A 15,154-nucleotide genomic window follows, 5' to 3' on the forward strand; every position below is an offset into this window, starting at 1 on the left:
CTCATTTCTTCTCAGCAGGATGGCAGCAAAAAGAAGAGAGAACAGGACGATATTGTTGGTAGTGACTTTGAGCCGTGGTCAAGCAAACGTGGTGAGATCCTGACCAGATACACAACAACTGAGAAGCTCTCCATTGTGAGTCCACCAGAGATTGCAGATTTCTCTTACATTACACTTTAAATAACATAAATCATTTTAATTAGATTATCACTTTAGAAGACCAGTAAAGTCAAAATTAAACTTTTATTATTATTATCAGTTATTTGTAGAGTGCCAACAGATTTTGCATAGAAATTATATGCAACGGTAGCTTTTATAGGAGACAAATGCGTAGAGGGCCTTGCACTTTTGTAAGTCACCTGTCATGAATGTGATCTATAAAACAGCTCGGCTCATAGGCTTTCATGCTAAGGGGGTTCAAGGGGATGACAAAGGAGAAGGAAAGGAACTGAGGTAAGAAATCGTAGTGTATATTAAATGCTTCCCTGACCAGTAGAGGTTTTAAGGAGCGCTTGAAACTATGAAAACTAAGAGAAAGAGTCTTGTGGAGCGACACAGAGAGTTCCACAAAATAGGGACCATTCTGGAGAAGTCCTGTAGACGAGGAGGTAACGAGAGGAGGAAGTCAGGAAGCAGCATGATTCAGATAGAACAGGCAATTGTAAACAACTTTCCAATTCACTCCCCTTATCAAAACAGGCACAATGTTTTTTATATTTACACTTTGAGGCACCAGCTCCTACTGAGCATGTGCAAGAATTCACAGAATATACATATGGGTTTTTGATTGGCTAATGGCTGTCACATGATGCAGGGGGAAGAAAAATTTAACTTTGAAATTTGTCAGAAAAAAAAATCTACTTATTTGAAATTCAGACTAAGTGCTATTGCATTGTCTATTTATTGTTCATTTGTTGATTTTGCAATTCTACAGAATTTAATAGTCCTTTTAAAGCAACTATATTTAAAAAAATAAATAGGTTCAGTGTGCGCTAGTCATCCTGTATTTTTCACCACTAATTTAACTATTTATAACACTTTTTGGTGATCATCTTGATTTTTTTCAAGCTGATCAAAAGAATTTTCACCTTGCATTGAAATGAAACACACCACTGATACATTTTTTTTTTTTAAAGGGACACTAACGTCAAAATAAACTTTTATGATTCAGATAGAGCAGCAATTTTAAGACACTTTCCAATTTGCTTCCATTATCAAATGTTACACAGTCTTTTTATATTCACACTTTCTGAAGCACCAGATTGTACTGAGCATGTGCTTAAGCTCACAGGGTATATGTATACTAGTCTGTGATTGGCTGATGTCTGTCACATGATACAGGGGGCCGGAAAAATTTGCCTTAAACAATACATTTACCAAAGAAAAAAATAAATAAAATATATATATATATATATATATATATATATATATATATATATATATATATATATATATATACTGCTTATTTGAAATTCAAAGTAAGTGTTATTGCATTATCTTTTTATTGTGCACTTGTTAATTCTGCAATTCTACTCTATTTAGTGGCCCTTTAAGAAACCATACTGTAAACCTGAACAAACCCCTCTATTGAGTACAAGGATATTTAGAAAACCCTGTAAGGACCAACATTTTGTTCAGTTGAGATAGCGTTTTATGTCACAACCTCCCTGACTGGCTCAGAGGGTGACACATAACAAGGCTGATTGGCTCCCTGCACATGCAGTATGACTCACACTGTAAGAAACGCACTAAAACGTACGCAGTACAGTCCTTTAAGGGAATTATTGTCATTTATATTTATACCAGTAGTTAAGCACTGCGTAGCAACATATATACAAATAAATCGTTTGTGAGCATTTACGTCTGTTAATTTTCATTACTTTGTAGTGAAGAGCATGATTAGCATTATTTATCTTATCTTGTTTAGTATGGTCAATTAGGGACAAATATAACAGAGCTTCGCACTGATCATTCAATTACCATGTAGCGCTAGAAAACATTTTTTTTTGTGATTTCACTAATCCTGTAATATTTATTTATTTATTTATAGAATCTCTTCATGGGATCAGACAGAGGTAAGAATATTTCTTGTGAGTTTCTCTTCACTTTTTCCACTCCTATTAATCAATTATAAAACTACTAGTCCTAAAGCCCGTTCACACAGGCCATTTTTTGCAGTACAGCGGTCCCACCACTTGCTCTCTCTCCCCCTCTCTTTTGTGCTCTCTCCCCCTCTCTTTTGTGCTCTCTCCCCCTCTCTTTTGTGCTCTCTCCCCCTCTCTTTTGTGCTCTCTCCCCCTCTCTTTTGTGCTCTCTCCCCCTCTCTTTTGCACTCTCTCCCCCTCTCTTTTGCTCTCTCTCTCCCCCCTCTCTTTTGCTCTCTCTCCCCCTCTTTTGCTCTCTCTCCCCCTCTCTTTTGCGCTCTCTCTCGCTCCACCTCTCTTTTGCTCTCTCTCCCCCCTCTCTTTTGCGCTCTCTCTTTCCCCCCTCTTTTGCGCTCTCTCTCTCCCCCTCTCTTTTGCGCTCTCTCTCCCCCCTCTCTTTTGCGCTCTCTCTCCCCCCTCTCTTTTGCGCTCTCTCTCTCCCCCCTCTCTTTTGCGCTCTCTCTCTCTCCCCCCTCTCTTTTGCGCTCTCTCTCTCTCCTCCCTCTCTTTTGCTTTGTCTCTCCTTTTTTTTGCTCTCTTTCTCCATCCCTCTCTTTTGCTCTTTCTCTCCATCCCTCTCTTTTGCTCTCTGTCTCCCCCTCTCTTTTGCTCTCTCTCTCCCCCTCTCTTTTGCTCTCTCTCTCTCCCCCCCTCTCTCCCCCCTCTCTTTTGCTCTCTCTCCCTCCCCTCTCTCTCCCCCCTCTATTTTGCTCTGTCTCTCTCCCCTCTCTTTTGCTCTCTCTCCCCCCTTTCTTCTGCACTTTACCCTCTCTTCTACTCTTCCCCCTCTCTTTAGCTCTTTCCTATCTCTTTTTGTCTCTCCCCCTCTCTTTCTATTTCTCTCCCCTCTGTATTGCGCCAACCGTGCCCCGCCACGCCCAACCACGCCCCCAACCATGCCCGGTTCCGCCAGGTCATGCCCATGGTCCCGTCTGGGCGCGCCCACGTCCCAGTCCGGTCACGCCCACTTTCGCCGCAAACAGCATGGATTGTCAGGTAAGGCCAGGTGAGTTTGTCCTCGTGCTGTCTCTACTGCGCATGACAGCTTCGGACAAACACACTTGGCCTTTTATATAATAGGATATATATATATATATTAATATTAGTCTGTGGATCTCTCTAGTGTAGAGGTTTTTCAAAGCCTTAGACAGTGAGCCTCCCCTTTGGCAAAACTTTAAGGTTAAGCCCTGTCCCCATGCAATAGACACACACACTCATACAATGTTCTAAAATCATTTAAAGGGACATTATACACTCATTTTTTCTTTGCATAAATGTTTTGTAGATGATCAACAGGTGAAACTCGAAAAATTAGAATATCGTGCAAAAGTTAATTTATTTCACTAATGCAACTTAAAAGGTGAAACTAATATATGAGATAGACTCATTACATGCAAAGCAAGATAGTTTAAGTCATGATTTGTCATAATTGTGATGATTATGGCTTACAGCTCATGAAAACCCCAAATCCACAATCTAAGAAAATTTGAATATTGTGAAAAGGTGCAATATTCTAGGCGCAACGTGTCCCACTCTAATCAGCTAATTAAGCCATAACACCTGCAAAGGGTTCCTGAGCCTTTAAAAGGTCTCTCAGTCTGGTTCAGTAGGAATCACAATCATGGGAAAGACTGCTGACCTGACAGATGTGCAGAAAACCATCATTGACACCCTCCATAAGGAGAGAAAGCCTCAAAAGGTAATTGCAAAAGAAGTTGGATGTTCCCAAAGTGCTGTATCAAAGCACATTAATAGAAAGTTATGTGGAAGGGAAAAGTGTGGAAGAAAAAGGTGCACAAGCAGCAGGGATGACCGCAGCCTGGAGAGGAAGGCCATTCAAAAGTGTTGGGGACTTTCACAAGAGCCACCACACACAGATGGATCCTGGGCATGGGCTTCAAATGTCGTATTCCTCTTGTCAAGCCACTCCTGAACAACAAACAACGTCAGAGGCGTTTTACCTGGGCTAAAGAAAAACAGACCTGGTCTGTTGCTCAGTGGTCCAAAGTCCTCTTTTCTGATGAGAGCAAATTTTGCATCTCATTTGGAAACCAAGGACCCAGAGTATGGAGGAAGAATGGAGAGGCACACACTGCAAGATGCTTGAAGTCCAGTGTGACGTTTCTGTGTTGATTTGGGGAGCCATGTCATCTGCTGGTGTTGGTCCACTGTGCTTCATTAAGTCCAGGGTCAACGCAGCCGTCTACCAGGAGATTTTGGAGCACTTCATGCTTCCTTCTGCAGATGAGCTCTATGGGGATGCTGACTTCATTTTCCAGCAGGACTTGGCACCTGCCCACTCTGCCAAAAGCACCAAAACCTGGTTCAATGACCGTGGGATTACTGTGCTTGATTGGCCAGCAAACTCGCCTGACCTGAACACCATAGAGAATCTATGGGGCATTGCCAAGAGAAAGATGAGAGACATGATACCGAACAATGCAGAAGAGCTGAAGGCCGCTATTGAAGCATCATGGTTTTCCATAACACCTCAGCAGTGCCACAGGCTGATAGCTTCCATGCCACGCCACATTGAGGCAGTAATTGCTGCAAAAGGGGCCCAAACCAAGTACTGAGTACATACAGTATGCATGCTTATACTTTTCAGAGGTCCGATACTGTTCTACAGGTATGTACAATCCTTGTTTTATTGATTGCATGTAATATTCTAATTTTCTGAGATTGTGGATTTGGGGTTTTCATGAGCTGTAAGCCATAATCATCACAATTATGACAAATCATGACTTAAACTATCTTGCTTTGCATGTAATGAGTCTATCTCATATATTAGTTTCACCTTTTAAGTTGCATTAGTGAAATAAATGAACTTTTGCACAATATTCTAATTTTTCGATTTTCACCTGTATATATATAACCCATAAAGTTTTTTTTTTTTTTTTAATTATAGTTTTGCTTATTTTTAAATAACATTGCTCTGATTTTCAGACTCCTAACCAAGCCCCAAAGTTTTAGGAGAATACCGATGTATACCTACTCCAGCCTGCTCCTGTTTGTGTAAAGAGTCTTTTCATATGCAAAAGAATGGGGATGTCTTATTTCCCACTTGCTTATTGTGCTTGTATGAATAACTAGAGCTTGTTTAATTAAATAAGCTAGATGTAACATTTATGCATACGTAGGTAGTGATACTTTTTTATTAGATTACATTTCATTGTTACATAGAGTTTTGGACGTAATCACAGAGGTGTTATTTTTTATCAAATATCTCTTGCCACTGTGAGAACTGAAAGTATTTTTTCCCCATAAAGGAAAACCCACAACGCCAGGTTCTGCTGTCTCTGAAAAAGTTAGAACACGGCTTGAAGAGCTTGATGACTTGGAGGAGGTAAGAAATGACAGTTCCTTTAGGTTTGTGGTAATATGGTTACTAATTAAAGGGACAGTCTAGTCAAAATTAAACTTTCATGATTCAGATAGGGCATGTAATTTTAAGCAACTTTCCAATTTACTTTTATCATCAAATTTTCTTTATTCTCTTGTTATTTTTAGTTGAAGGCTAAACCTAGTTAGGGACATATGCTAATTTCTAAGCCCTTGAAGGCTGCCTCCTAGCTGAATGCATTTCAGTTTCTTCACAGCTAGTTTACGTTCATGTGTGACATATAGATAATATTGTGCTCATGCATGTGGAGTAACCTAGGAGACAATGATTGGCTAAAATGCAAGTCTGTCAAAAGAACTGAAATAAGAGGGCAGTTTGCAGAGGCTTAGATACAAGGTAATCACAGAGGTAAAAAGTGGATGAATATAAAAGTGTTGGTTATGCAAAACTGGGGAATGGGTAATAAAGGGATTATCTATCTTTTTAAACATTAAAAATTCTGGAGTAGACTGTCCCTTTAATAGAAATCAAAATCAATGTAATTTTTAGTGAAAATACTTTTCCCATGATTAGGGCCGCCATCCAGATAGGATTTTCTTTTCTTTGATAGATTTGTTTTATGCAAAAACAAGTAATCAAATTCTGCTTATTATAAAAAAAAACGTTCTCCTGCTTTAGATTATTACTAAATTTGCTGTATTTTTAAATAAATAAAATTCAGTGCAAAATGATCCATATATTACACTATGGAATACTTAAATGGGTATAAAAAGATTAGATTGTAATATGAAATATTTAATTTTGCAATGTTCTTTCATTATTTATTTTGCCCCATTTTCATGTAACTTAAAGTGACTGTAAATGTTGGAAAAAGAAACCCATTTAATTAACCCTAATATATTGAAATATTTTTATTGAAGTTTTCAGTGAATACAATTATACATGGATAATAACACTGGCTGTAAAAATTAACCCTAATATGTTTTTTACATGATAAATGTGCTATGAAAGACATCTTTTTACAGAACTTTTAAAATCCTTTTTGTTTGTTTTTGTGTGTGTTATTTAAACAATCCCTACAGCCTATTACTAACCGTATCAGTGGCGCAGCAGATTTGCTAAACGTTTTGTACCTGATTTCCCGACTGACAGAATGCATGCGCCAATGCTGTCTGTCAATACACGCAAAACAAACAATATTATAAACATAAAATATAAACAAACATCTGTAACGTGAGTTCGTCTGATGATCGCTGCATATGTTGCTATGTATTGACTGAAGACCTTGGCGCATGTGTTCCACTTCACATGGTCCAGAAATCGCTGAAAACAGAGTAATTTGGTTTGTATATGCTGATTTTTTTTTAGCAGTTCTGGATGCTGCCTGTCTCTGCCTATGCAAGGGTTGACACAATATTTCACTCTATCCAATTTTTGGGGTCGATTAAAGTTCTTATTTTTAATGTAAATAATATATGTATGAAATTAGTGATTTTTTTACTGAATAGGCTGTGCAGTGACGGTTGCAGTACGTTAGTGAATGATACAATTAATTGGACTATATCAGTAGGAAGCGATTTACAGTCTGATTTAACATTCTGTTTTTAGGGATCGCAGAAAGAGCTTCTGAATTTAACGCAACAGGATTACATCAGCAGGATTGAGGAACTGAACCAATCCCTGAAGGATGCCTGGGCTTCGGATCAGAAAGTCAAAGCATTAAAAATCGTTATACAGGTCTCTAATTATACCTCAAGTTGCATTGCTCTGAACTACCAAAATCCCTTCAAAATAGACACCATTTCCTGTATTGCATTGTGGGAAATATAAAGCTACATATAACCGTACAATTCCTTGATTTGCATGTAAATCAGTCAGTCTTACAAGGGCATTTTTTATTTTTTATTTTTTTTATGGTTTAACAAAGAATTAAAGGGAAACTAAACCTAAATTTTATTCTTTCATGATTCAGATAGAGCAGTAATTCTAAGCAACTTTCTAATTTACTCCTATTATCAATTTTGTTCTTCGTTCTCTTGCTATCTTTATTTCAAAAGCATGAATGTAAAGCTTAGGAGCCGGACCATTTTTGGTTCAGAACCTGGGTTTTGCTTGCTTATTGGTGGCTAAATATAGGGTGCTGAACTTAAAATGGGCCAGCTCCTAAGCTTTACATTCCTGCTTTTTAAATAAAGATAGCAAAAGAACGAAGAAAATTGATAATAGGAGTACATTTGAAAGTTGCTTAAAACTGCTGCTCTATGTGAATCATGAAAGAAAAAAAATGGGTTTAGTGTCCCTTTAATGCTTTCCAAAATTGTTGACACTAACCCAATATGTTTACTGCAAGGCTGCATGCAAATCGTGTAACCACAAGATGTATTATAAAATTATATTTTATATAGTGGCTGATTGTGGTACTTTTCCCCCAGTGCTCTAAACTGCTCTCAGATACTGCTGTGATCCAGTTCTACCCAAGCAAGTTTGTGTTGATCACAGATATCCTGGATACGTTTGGTAAGTGCTCCAGGTCTTGGTCAGAGCTTACTTTAATTGCTGGTTTATTTGGTGACAAAGAGTGGGGTCTCCAAATGAGATTCCCAGAACGTTTTATTTGTGCTATAAAAAGATCACTGCAGTGCAGGGCAATCACCATCAGGGAAAATGTGCAGGTTACAGCAAACCGTTCAAGGATTGTAGCTAAATCTTGATGGACACACATCACTCGGGATTTAAAGGGACACTAAACACAAATTTTAAACTACATGATTTATAAACCTTTATATATAGGAATAATTTTGCAATGCAGCTTTATTTTGTCAAATGAGTATATTGTTTTATGTTTATCCTTTTCACTTAATTTTCTGTCCCCCAGAACAAAAGAACCCCTGCTAACCAATCACAAACTAATATTCAGATATAGCACAAACTCTGTTTGCACATGCGCAGACTGGGGTAGCCTGCATTCTTGTATTCCCTTAAAGGGACAGTCTACTCTAGAATTGTTATTGTTTAAAAAGATAGATAATCCCTTTATTACCCATTCCCCTGTTTTGCATAACCAACACTGTTATATTAATACACTTTTTACCTCTGTGATTACCTTGTATTTAAGCCATGGCAGACTGCCCCTTATTTCAGTTCTTTTGACAGACTTGCATTTAGCCAATCAGTGCCCTCTCACTTGTATATCCATGGGACGTGGTCACAATGTTATCTGTATGGCACACATGAACTTTCACCCTCTAGCTGTGAAAAACTGCCAAATGCATTGAAATAAAGGGCGGCCCTCAAGGTTTTAGAAATAAGCATATGAGCCTACCTGGGTTTAGCTTTCAACAATGAATACCAAGAGAACAAAGCAAATTTGATGATAAAAGTGAATTGGAAAGTTGTTTAAAATTGCATTCCCTATCTGAATCATGAACGTTTAATTTTGACTAGACTGTCCCTTTAAGGTGGTTTAGCACTGATTACACTTGGGTACTATTGCAAATAATGATTTGCCTATCATGATTGTTGATGCAAAACTGATAACCCACCTTTTAAAAGCATGCAACATTACATAAGCTTAGGGAGGGAGGGAAAAGTAAACAAAAGCTTACATAAATTGCCCAAAAGTATTAACCTAAGCCTCCCTGGGACAAAAGTGAAACAAACACATTTTTTTACAACAAAAGACTGCAAAATAAATAATGAAGGTATATTGCAATAATGAAACATTTGATGCGTTGTTGAAATATCATGTTTAAAGGGACACTGTACCCAAAAATTTTCTTTCGTGATTCAGATAGAGCATGACATTTTAAGCAACTTTCTAATTTACTCCTATTATCAAATGTTCTTCATTCTCTTGGTATCTTTATTTGAAATGCAAGAATGTAAGTTTAGATGCCGGACCATTTTTGGTGAACAACCTGGGTTGTCCTTGCTGATTGGTGGATAAATTCATCCACCAATAAAAAAGTGCTGTCCGGAGTTCTGATCCCAAAAAAAGCTTAGATGCCTTCTTTTTCAAATAAAGATAGCAAGAGAACGAAGAAAAATTGATAATAGGAGTAAATTAGAAAGTTGCTTAAAATGGCACACTCTATCTGAATTACAAAAGAAAAAAATTGGGTTCAGTGTCCCTTTAATTGTCCTTTAAATGATTGTTTATGGAAGAGCAGCAACGTTTGTATACAGATCAAATTATATGCAGTTCTTATTATTACTTATAACAGATAAGAAACAAAGACTAGTATGTTACATGGGGGCTTAGAGTGGGTTCATTGTCTTAGCCAGTCTCAGTGTTTTCTTATTATAACATAATCTTACATCAGGCATTAGATTATGGGGTATTAACAACAAAATCAAATTGTGGTTATCTATTGGGTAACATCATAGAGTTTTAGTTTTAACAGACTGGAAAAGCTTCCCCCCATGATGCAGACTAAGTACTAATGGGGGTACAAACTTGTTATTCAGATCTCCAATCCTATTCACATATTAAAGGGACATGAAACCCAACTTTTTCTTTCATTATTTAGGAAGAGCATATAATTTTAAACAACTTTCCAGTTTACTTCTATTATCATTGCTTCATTCTCTTGGTATCATTTGTTGAAGAAGCAGCAATGCACTATATATACCAATAACAATTGGTGTGTATATATATATATATATATATATATGCAGCCACCAATCAGCAGCTAGAACCTAGGTTCTTTGCTGCTCCTGAGCTTTCCTAGATAAACCTTTTCAGCAAAGGATAACAAGAGAAGGAAGCAAATTAAATTATAGAAGTAAATTGGAAACTTGTTTAAAACTGTATGTTCTGTCTAAATCATGAATGTCTAATTATGACTTTACTGTCCCTTTAACTTGCAAACAATGCAGATAAATCCACATGCACAGTGCCTCTCCTTTGTCCACTAAAGACCTAGCAAGGTATTCTAGATCCATTCTGAGCTAATGGAATGCTAAAAATAGCCCTTGGTGATATGGAGGAGCTGGTCTCTCCAAAACCCAGTTTTTATTATTATTAAATATTAGAAATAATTGTGGGTGGGTTTTTGTATATGATCTACATTTAGTACAGAGCACATTTAAAATGTAACCACATTTAGGCAGGTTTGTGTGACATGCAGGTACGTGACTTCAACATAAACCTCTGTAGGATGTCTCCATGACAATTAGGGTGAAAATTAAGTTTTGCTACATTTTAGATTTCTTGTTACTTTTACAATAAACTGAGAATCCCTGCTTGTTTTAACTTAGGCTAAAAAGATCTCTAAGTTTATAAAACTTTTTTTTTTTTTTTTTTAAAGTTCTCTTATTTTTGCAGGAAAGCTTGTGTACGAGCGCATTCTGTCAATGTGTGTGGATAATCGCACTTCTTTACCTGGTAATGTAAAACCTTAATGTTTTTGAATGTGAATATATAAATATTTTTTTTAATTTTTTTTTAAAGGAACCATATTTAATTCTAGAAGCAAACTTGAAGCTATGTTTTAAATTATTCATTGTGACCAGTTACTATTTCCTGTAAAATGCAGGAGTAGAACTTAGGGATATAGTATGTACTTTTTATTAATGAATCTGTCTGTGTTGTGTGGGTCTACATTATTTTCCTCTCTTTCATTTTTTTCAGCTAATTTCTCTCCAGACAATGTGAGTGACACTGCCAAAGAGACTTGTCTAAACTGGTTCTTCAAGATTGCCTCCATCCGAGAACTGGTCCCTAGATTGTATCCTTTATGAGATAAATGGAAACATAAATTGTAACAGATATTGTTCTGTGCATAGCTTGAGTGTAAAATTACAGAAAAAATTGTGTCCAAGGGACATTATTGCTGGCCTTATTTACTTGTGTCCCATGTCAATTAACTTGTCATAATACAAAAAATAATTTCAAGATCACCCCCTGGCCATGAAACCTCTCTATTAGTAATATATCTGCATCAGACCTCAGGACAGACCCCTGGCCAGTTCATCTATAACCACATGCCCACATCAGACCTCAGATGAGACTACTGACCCCTCACCTTCTCTATAACCACGTGCCCACATCAGACCTCAGATGAGACTACTGACCCCTCACCTTCTCTATAACCACATGCCAACATCAGACCTCAGATGAGACTACTGACCCCTCACCTTCTCTATAACCACGTGCCCACATCAGACCTCAGATGAGACTACTGACCCCTCACCTTCTCTATAACCACATGCCAACATCAGACCTCAGATGAGACTACTGACCCCTCACCTTCTCTATAACCACATGCCCACATCAGACCTTATGAGACTACTGACCCCTCACCTTCTCTATAACCACCTGCTCACATCAGACCTCAGATGAGACTACTGACCCCTCACCTTCTCTTTAACCACATGCTCACATCAGACCTCGGATGAGACTACTGACCCCTCACCTTCTCTATAACCACGTGCCCACATCAGACCTCAGATGAGACTACTGACCCCTCACCTTCTCTATAGCCACATGCCCACATCAGACCTCAGATGAGAATACTGACCCCTCACCTTCTCTATAACCACATGCCCACATCAGACCTCAGATGAGACTACTGACCCCTCACCTTCTCTATAACCACATGCCAACATCAGACCTCAGATGAGAATACTGAGCCCTCACCTTCTCTATAACCACGTGCCCACATCAGACCTCAGATGAGACTACTGAGCCCTCACCTTCTCTATAACCACATGCCCACATCAGACCTCAGATGAGAATACTGACCCCTCACCTTCTCTATAACCACATGCCCACATCAGACCTCAGATGAGACTACTGACCCCTCACCTTCTCTATAACCACATGCCAACATCAGACCTCAGATGAGAATACTGAGCCCTCACCTTCTCTATAACCACGTGCCCACATCAGACCTCAGATGAGACTACTGAGCCCTCACCTTCTCTATAACCACATGCCCACATCAGACCTCAGATGAGACTACTGACCCCTCACCTTCTCTATAACCACATGCCCACATCAGACCTCAGATGAGACTACTGACCCCTCACCTTCTCTATAACCACATGCCCACATCAGACCTCAGATGAGACTACTGACCCTTCACCTTCTCTATAACCACATGCCCACATCAGACCTCAGATGAGACTACTGACCCTTCACCTTCTCTATAACCACATGCCCACATCAGACCTCAGATGAGACTACTGACCCTTCACCTTCTCTATAACCACATGCCCACATCAGATCTCAGATGAGACTACTGAACCTTCACTTTCTCTATCACCACATGCCCACATCAGATCTCAGATGAGACTACTGAACCTTCACTTTCTCTATCACCACATGCCCACATCAGATCTCAGATGAGACTACTGACCCCTCACCTTCTCTATAACCACATGCCCACATCAGACCTCAGATGAGACTACTGACCCCTCACCTTCTCTATAACCACATGCCCACATCAGACCTCAGATGAGACTACTGACCCTTCACCTTCTCTATAACCACATGCCCACATCAGACCTCAGATGAGACTACTGACCCTTCACCTTCTCTATAACCACATGCCCACATCAGACCTCAGATGAGACTACTGACCCTTCACCTTCTCTATAACCACATGCCAACATCAGACCTCAGATGAGAATACTGACCCCTCATAACCACATGCCCACATTAGACCTCAGATGAGACTACTGACCCCTCACCTTCTCTATAACCACATGCCCACATCAGACCTCAGATGAGAATACTGACCCCTCACCTTCTCTATAACCACATACCCACATCAGACCTCAGATGAGACTACTGACCCTTCACCTTCTCTATAACCACGTGCCCACATCAGACGTCAGATGAGACTACTGAGCCCTCACCTTCTCTATAACCACATGCCCACGTCAGACCTCAGATGAGACTACTGAGCCCTCACCTTCTCTATAACCACATGCCCACATCAGACCTCAGATGAGACTACTGACCCCTCACCTTCTCTATAACCACATGCCCACATAAGACCTCAGATGAGACTACTGACCCTTCACCTTCTCTATAACCACATGCCCACATCAGACCTCAGATGAGACTACTGAGCCCTCACCTTCTCTATAACCACATGCCCACGTCAGACCTCAGATGAGACTACTGAGCCCTCACCTTCTCTATAACCACATGCCCACGTCAGACCTCAGATGAGACTACTGAGCCCTCACCTTCTCTATAACCACATGCCCACATCAGACCTCAGATGAGACTACTGAGCCCTCACCTTCTCTATAACCACATGCCCACATCAGACCTCAGATGAGACTACTGAGCCCTCACCTTCTCTATAACCACATGCCCACATCAGACCTCACGTCAGACCCCAGAGCACTGCAGCTTCTCTGTCAGCTATTTAACCAAACTAATGGCTAAATAATGCCAATTTGTTTTTTTTCTGCTCCTTGCCTTAAAGGGACAGTAAAGACCTTGATGTTATAATATAAAAAAAAATTAGCACAACACCTTTGCAACAAATTTCCATTATTTATTTTCCCACATTTTCCTGTAATTTAACCACTTTGCTACCGGTAAACCAAAGTACTGGAGAATTTTTAGCATTTTTGCTATCACTCTGATTAAACAGTAATTTAGCTCTAAATTTTTCGATTTACCTATGAAAACTATCGCCTAGATTTAGAGTTTTGTCGGTAAAGACCCGCGTAGCTAACGCTGCTTTTTTCTCCAGCGCACCCTTAAGACAACGCTGGTATTTAGAGTTGTCTGAGTGGCTGCATTAGGCTCAGAAAAGGGAGCGTTGAGCATAATTTACCTTCCCTTCAACTCTCAATACCAGCGTTGCCTACGGTAGCGGTAAGCTGGAAAAACGTGCTCGTGCACGATATCCCCATAGAATACAATGGGGTTGAGCTGGCTGGAAAAAAACCTAACACCTGCAAAAAGCAGCGTTCAGCTCCTAGCGCAGCCCCATTGTTTTCTATGGGGAAACACTCTCTAAGTCTGCACCTAACACCCTAACATGAACCCCGAGTCTAAACACCCCTAACCTTACACTTATTAACCCCTAATCTGCCGCCCCCGCTATCGCTGACACCTGCATTATATTATTAACCCCTAATCTGCCGCTCCGGACACCGCCGCAACCTACATTATCCCTATGAACCCGTAATCTGCTGCCCCTAACATCGCTGACACCTATATTATATTTATTACCTCCTAATCTGCCCCCCCAACGTCGCTGCTACTATAATAAAGTTATTAACCCCTAAACCAAAGTCTAACCCTAACCCTACCACCCCCCTAAGTTAAATATAATTTCAATTAAACTAAATAATATTCCTATAATTAAATAAATTATTCCTATTTAAAACTAAATACTTACCTATAAAATAAACCCTAATATAGCTACAATATAACTAATAATTACATTATAGCTATTTTAGGATTTATATTTATTTTACAGGCAACTTTGTATTTATTTTAACTAGGTACAATAGCTATTAAATAGTTAATAACTATTTAATAGCTACCTAGTTAAAATAAGTACAAAATTACCTGTAAAATAAATCCTAACCTAAATTAACTACAATTAGCTAAACTAAAATACAATTAAATAAACTATTCTATAATACAAAAAAAAAAAAAAAAAATTACAAGAAGTTTAAACTAATTACACCT

At 38.9% G+C, this 15,154-nt stretch overlaps 1 protein-coding gene across 2 annotated transcripts in view; it reads left to right on the plus strand.

Annotated features, from left to right (window-relative positions):
* VPS35L (VPS35 endosomal protein sorting factor like) overlaps positions 1-15,154 on the plus strand; it is a 156,765-nt gene that overhangs the window by 20,902 nt on the left and 120,709 nt on the right. Inside the window, exons 4-10 of one of the 2 annotated variants that reach the window (XM_053695001.1) lie at positions 16-135; positions 2,051-2,075; positions 5,414-5,490; positions 7,096-7,224; positions 7,920-8,004; positions 10,814-10,873; positions 11,120-11,216. In XM_053695001.1, coding sequence (XP_053550976.1) covers positions 16-135; positions 2,051-2,075; positions 5,414-5,490; positions 7,096-7,224; positions 7,920-8,004; positions 10,814-10,873; positions 11,120-11,216 — 593 coding nt within the window. The remainder of the gene's footprint in view (positions 1-15; positions 136-2,050; positions 2,076-5,413; positions 5,491-7,095; positions 7,225-7,919; positions 8,005-10,813; positions 10,874-11,119; positions 11,217-15,154) is intronic. The other variant, XM_053695002.1, reaches the window with a different exon arrangement.

Source organism: Bombina bombina, chromosome 11 (assembly GCF_027579735.1).
Source record: "Bombina bombina isolate aBomBom1 chromosome 11, aBomBom1.pri, whole genome shotgun sequence".
Lineage (NCBI taxonomy): Eukaryota > Metazoa > Chordata > Amphibia > Anura > Bombinatoridae > Bombina > Bombina bombina.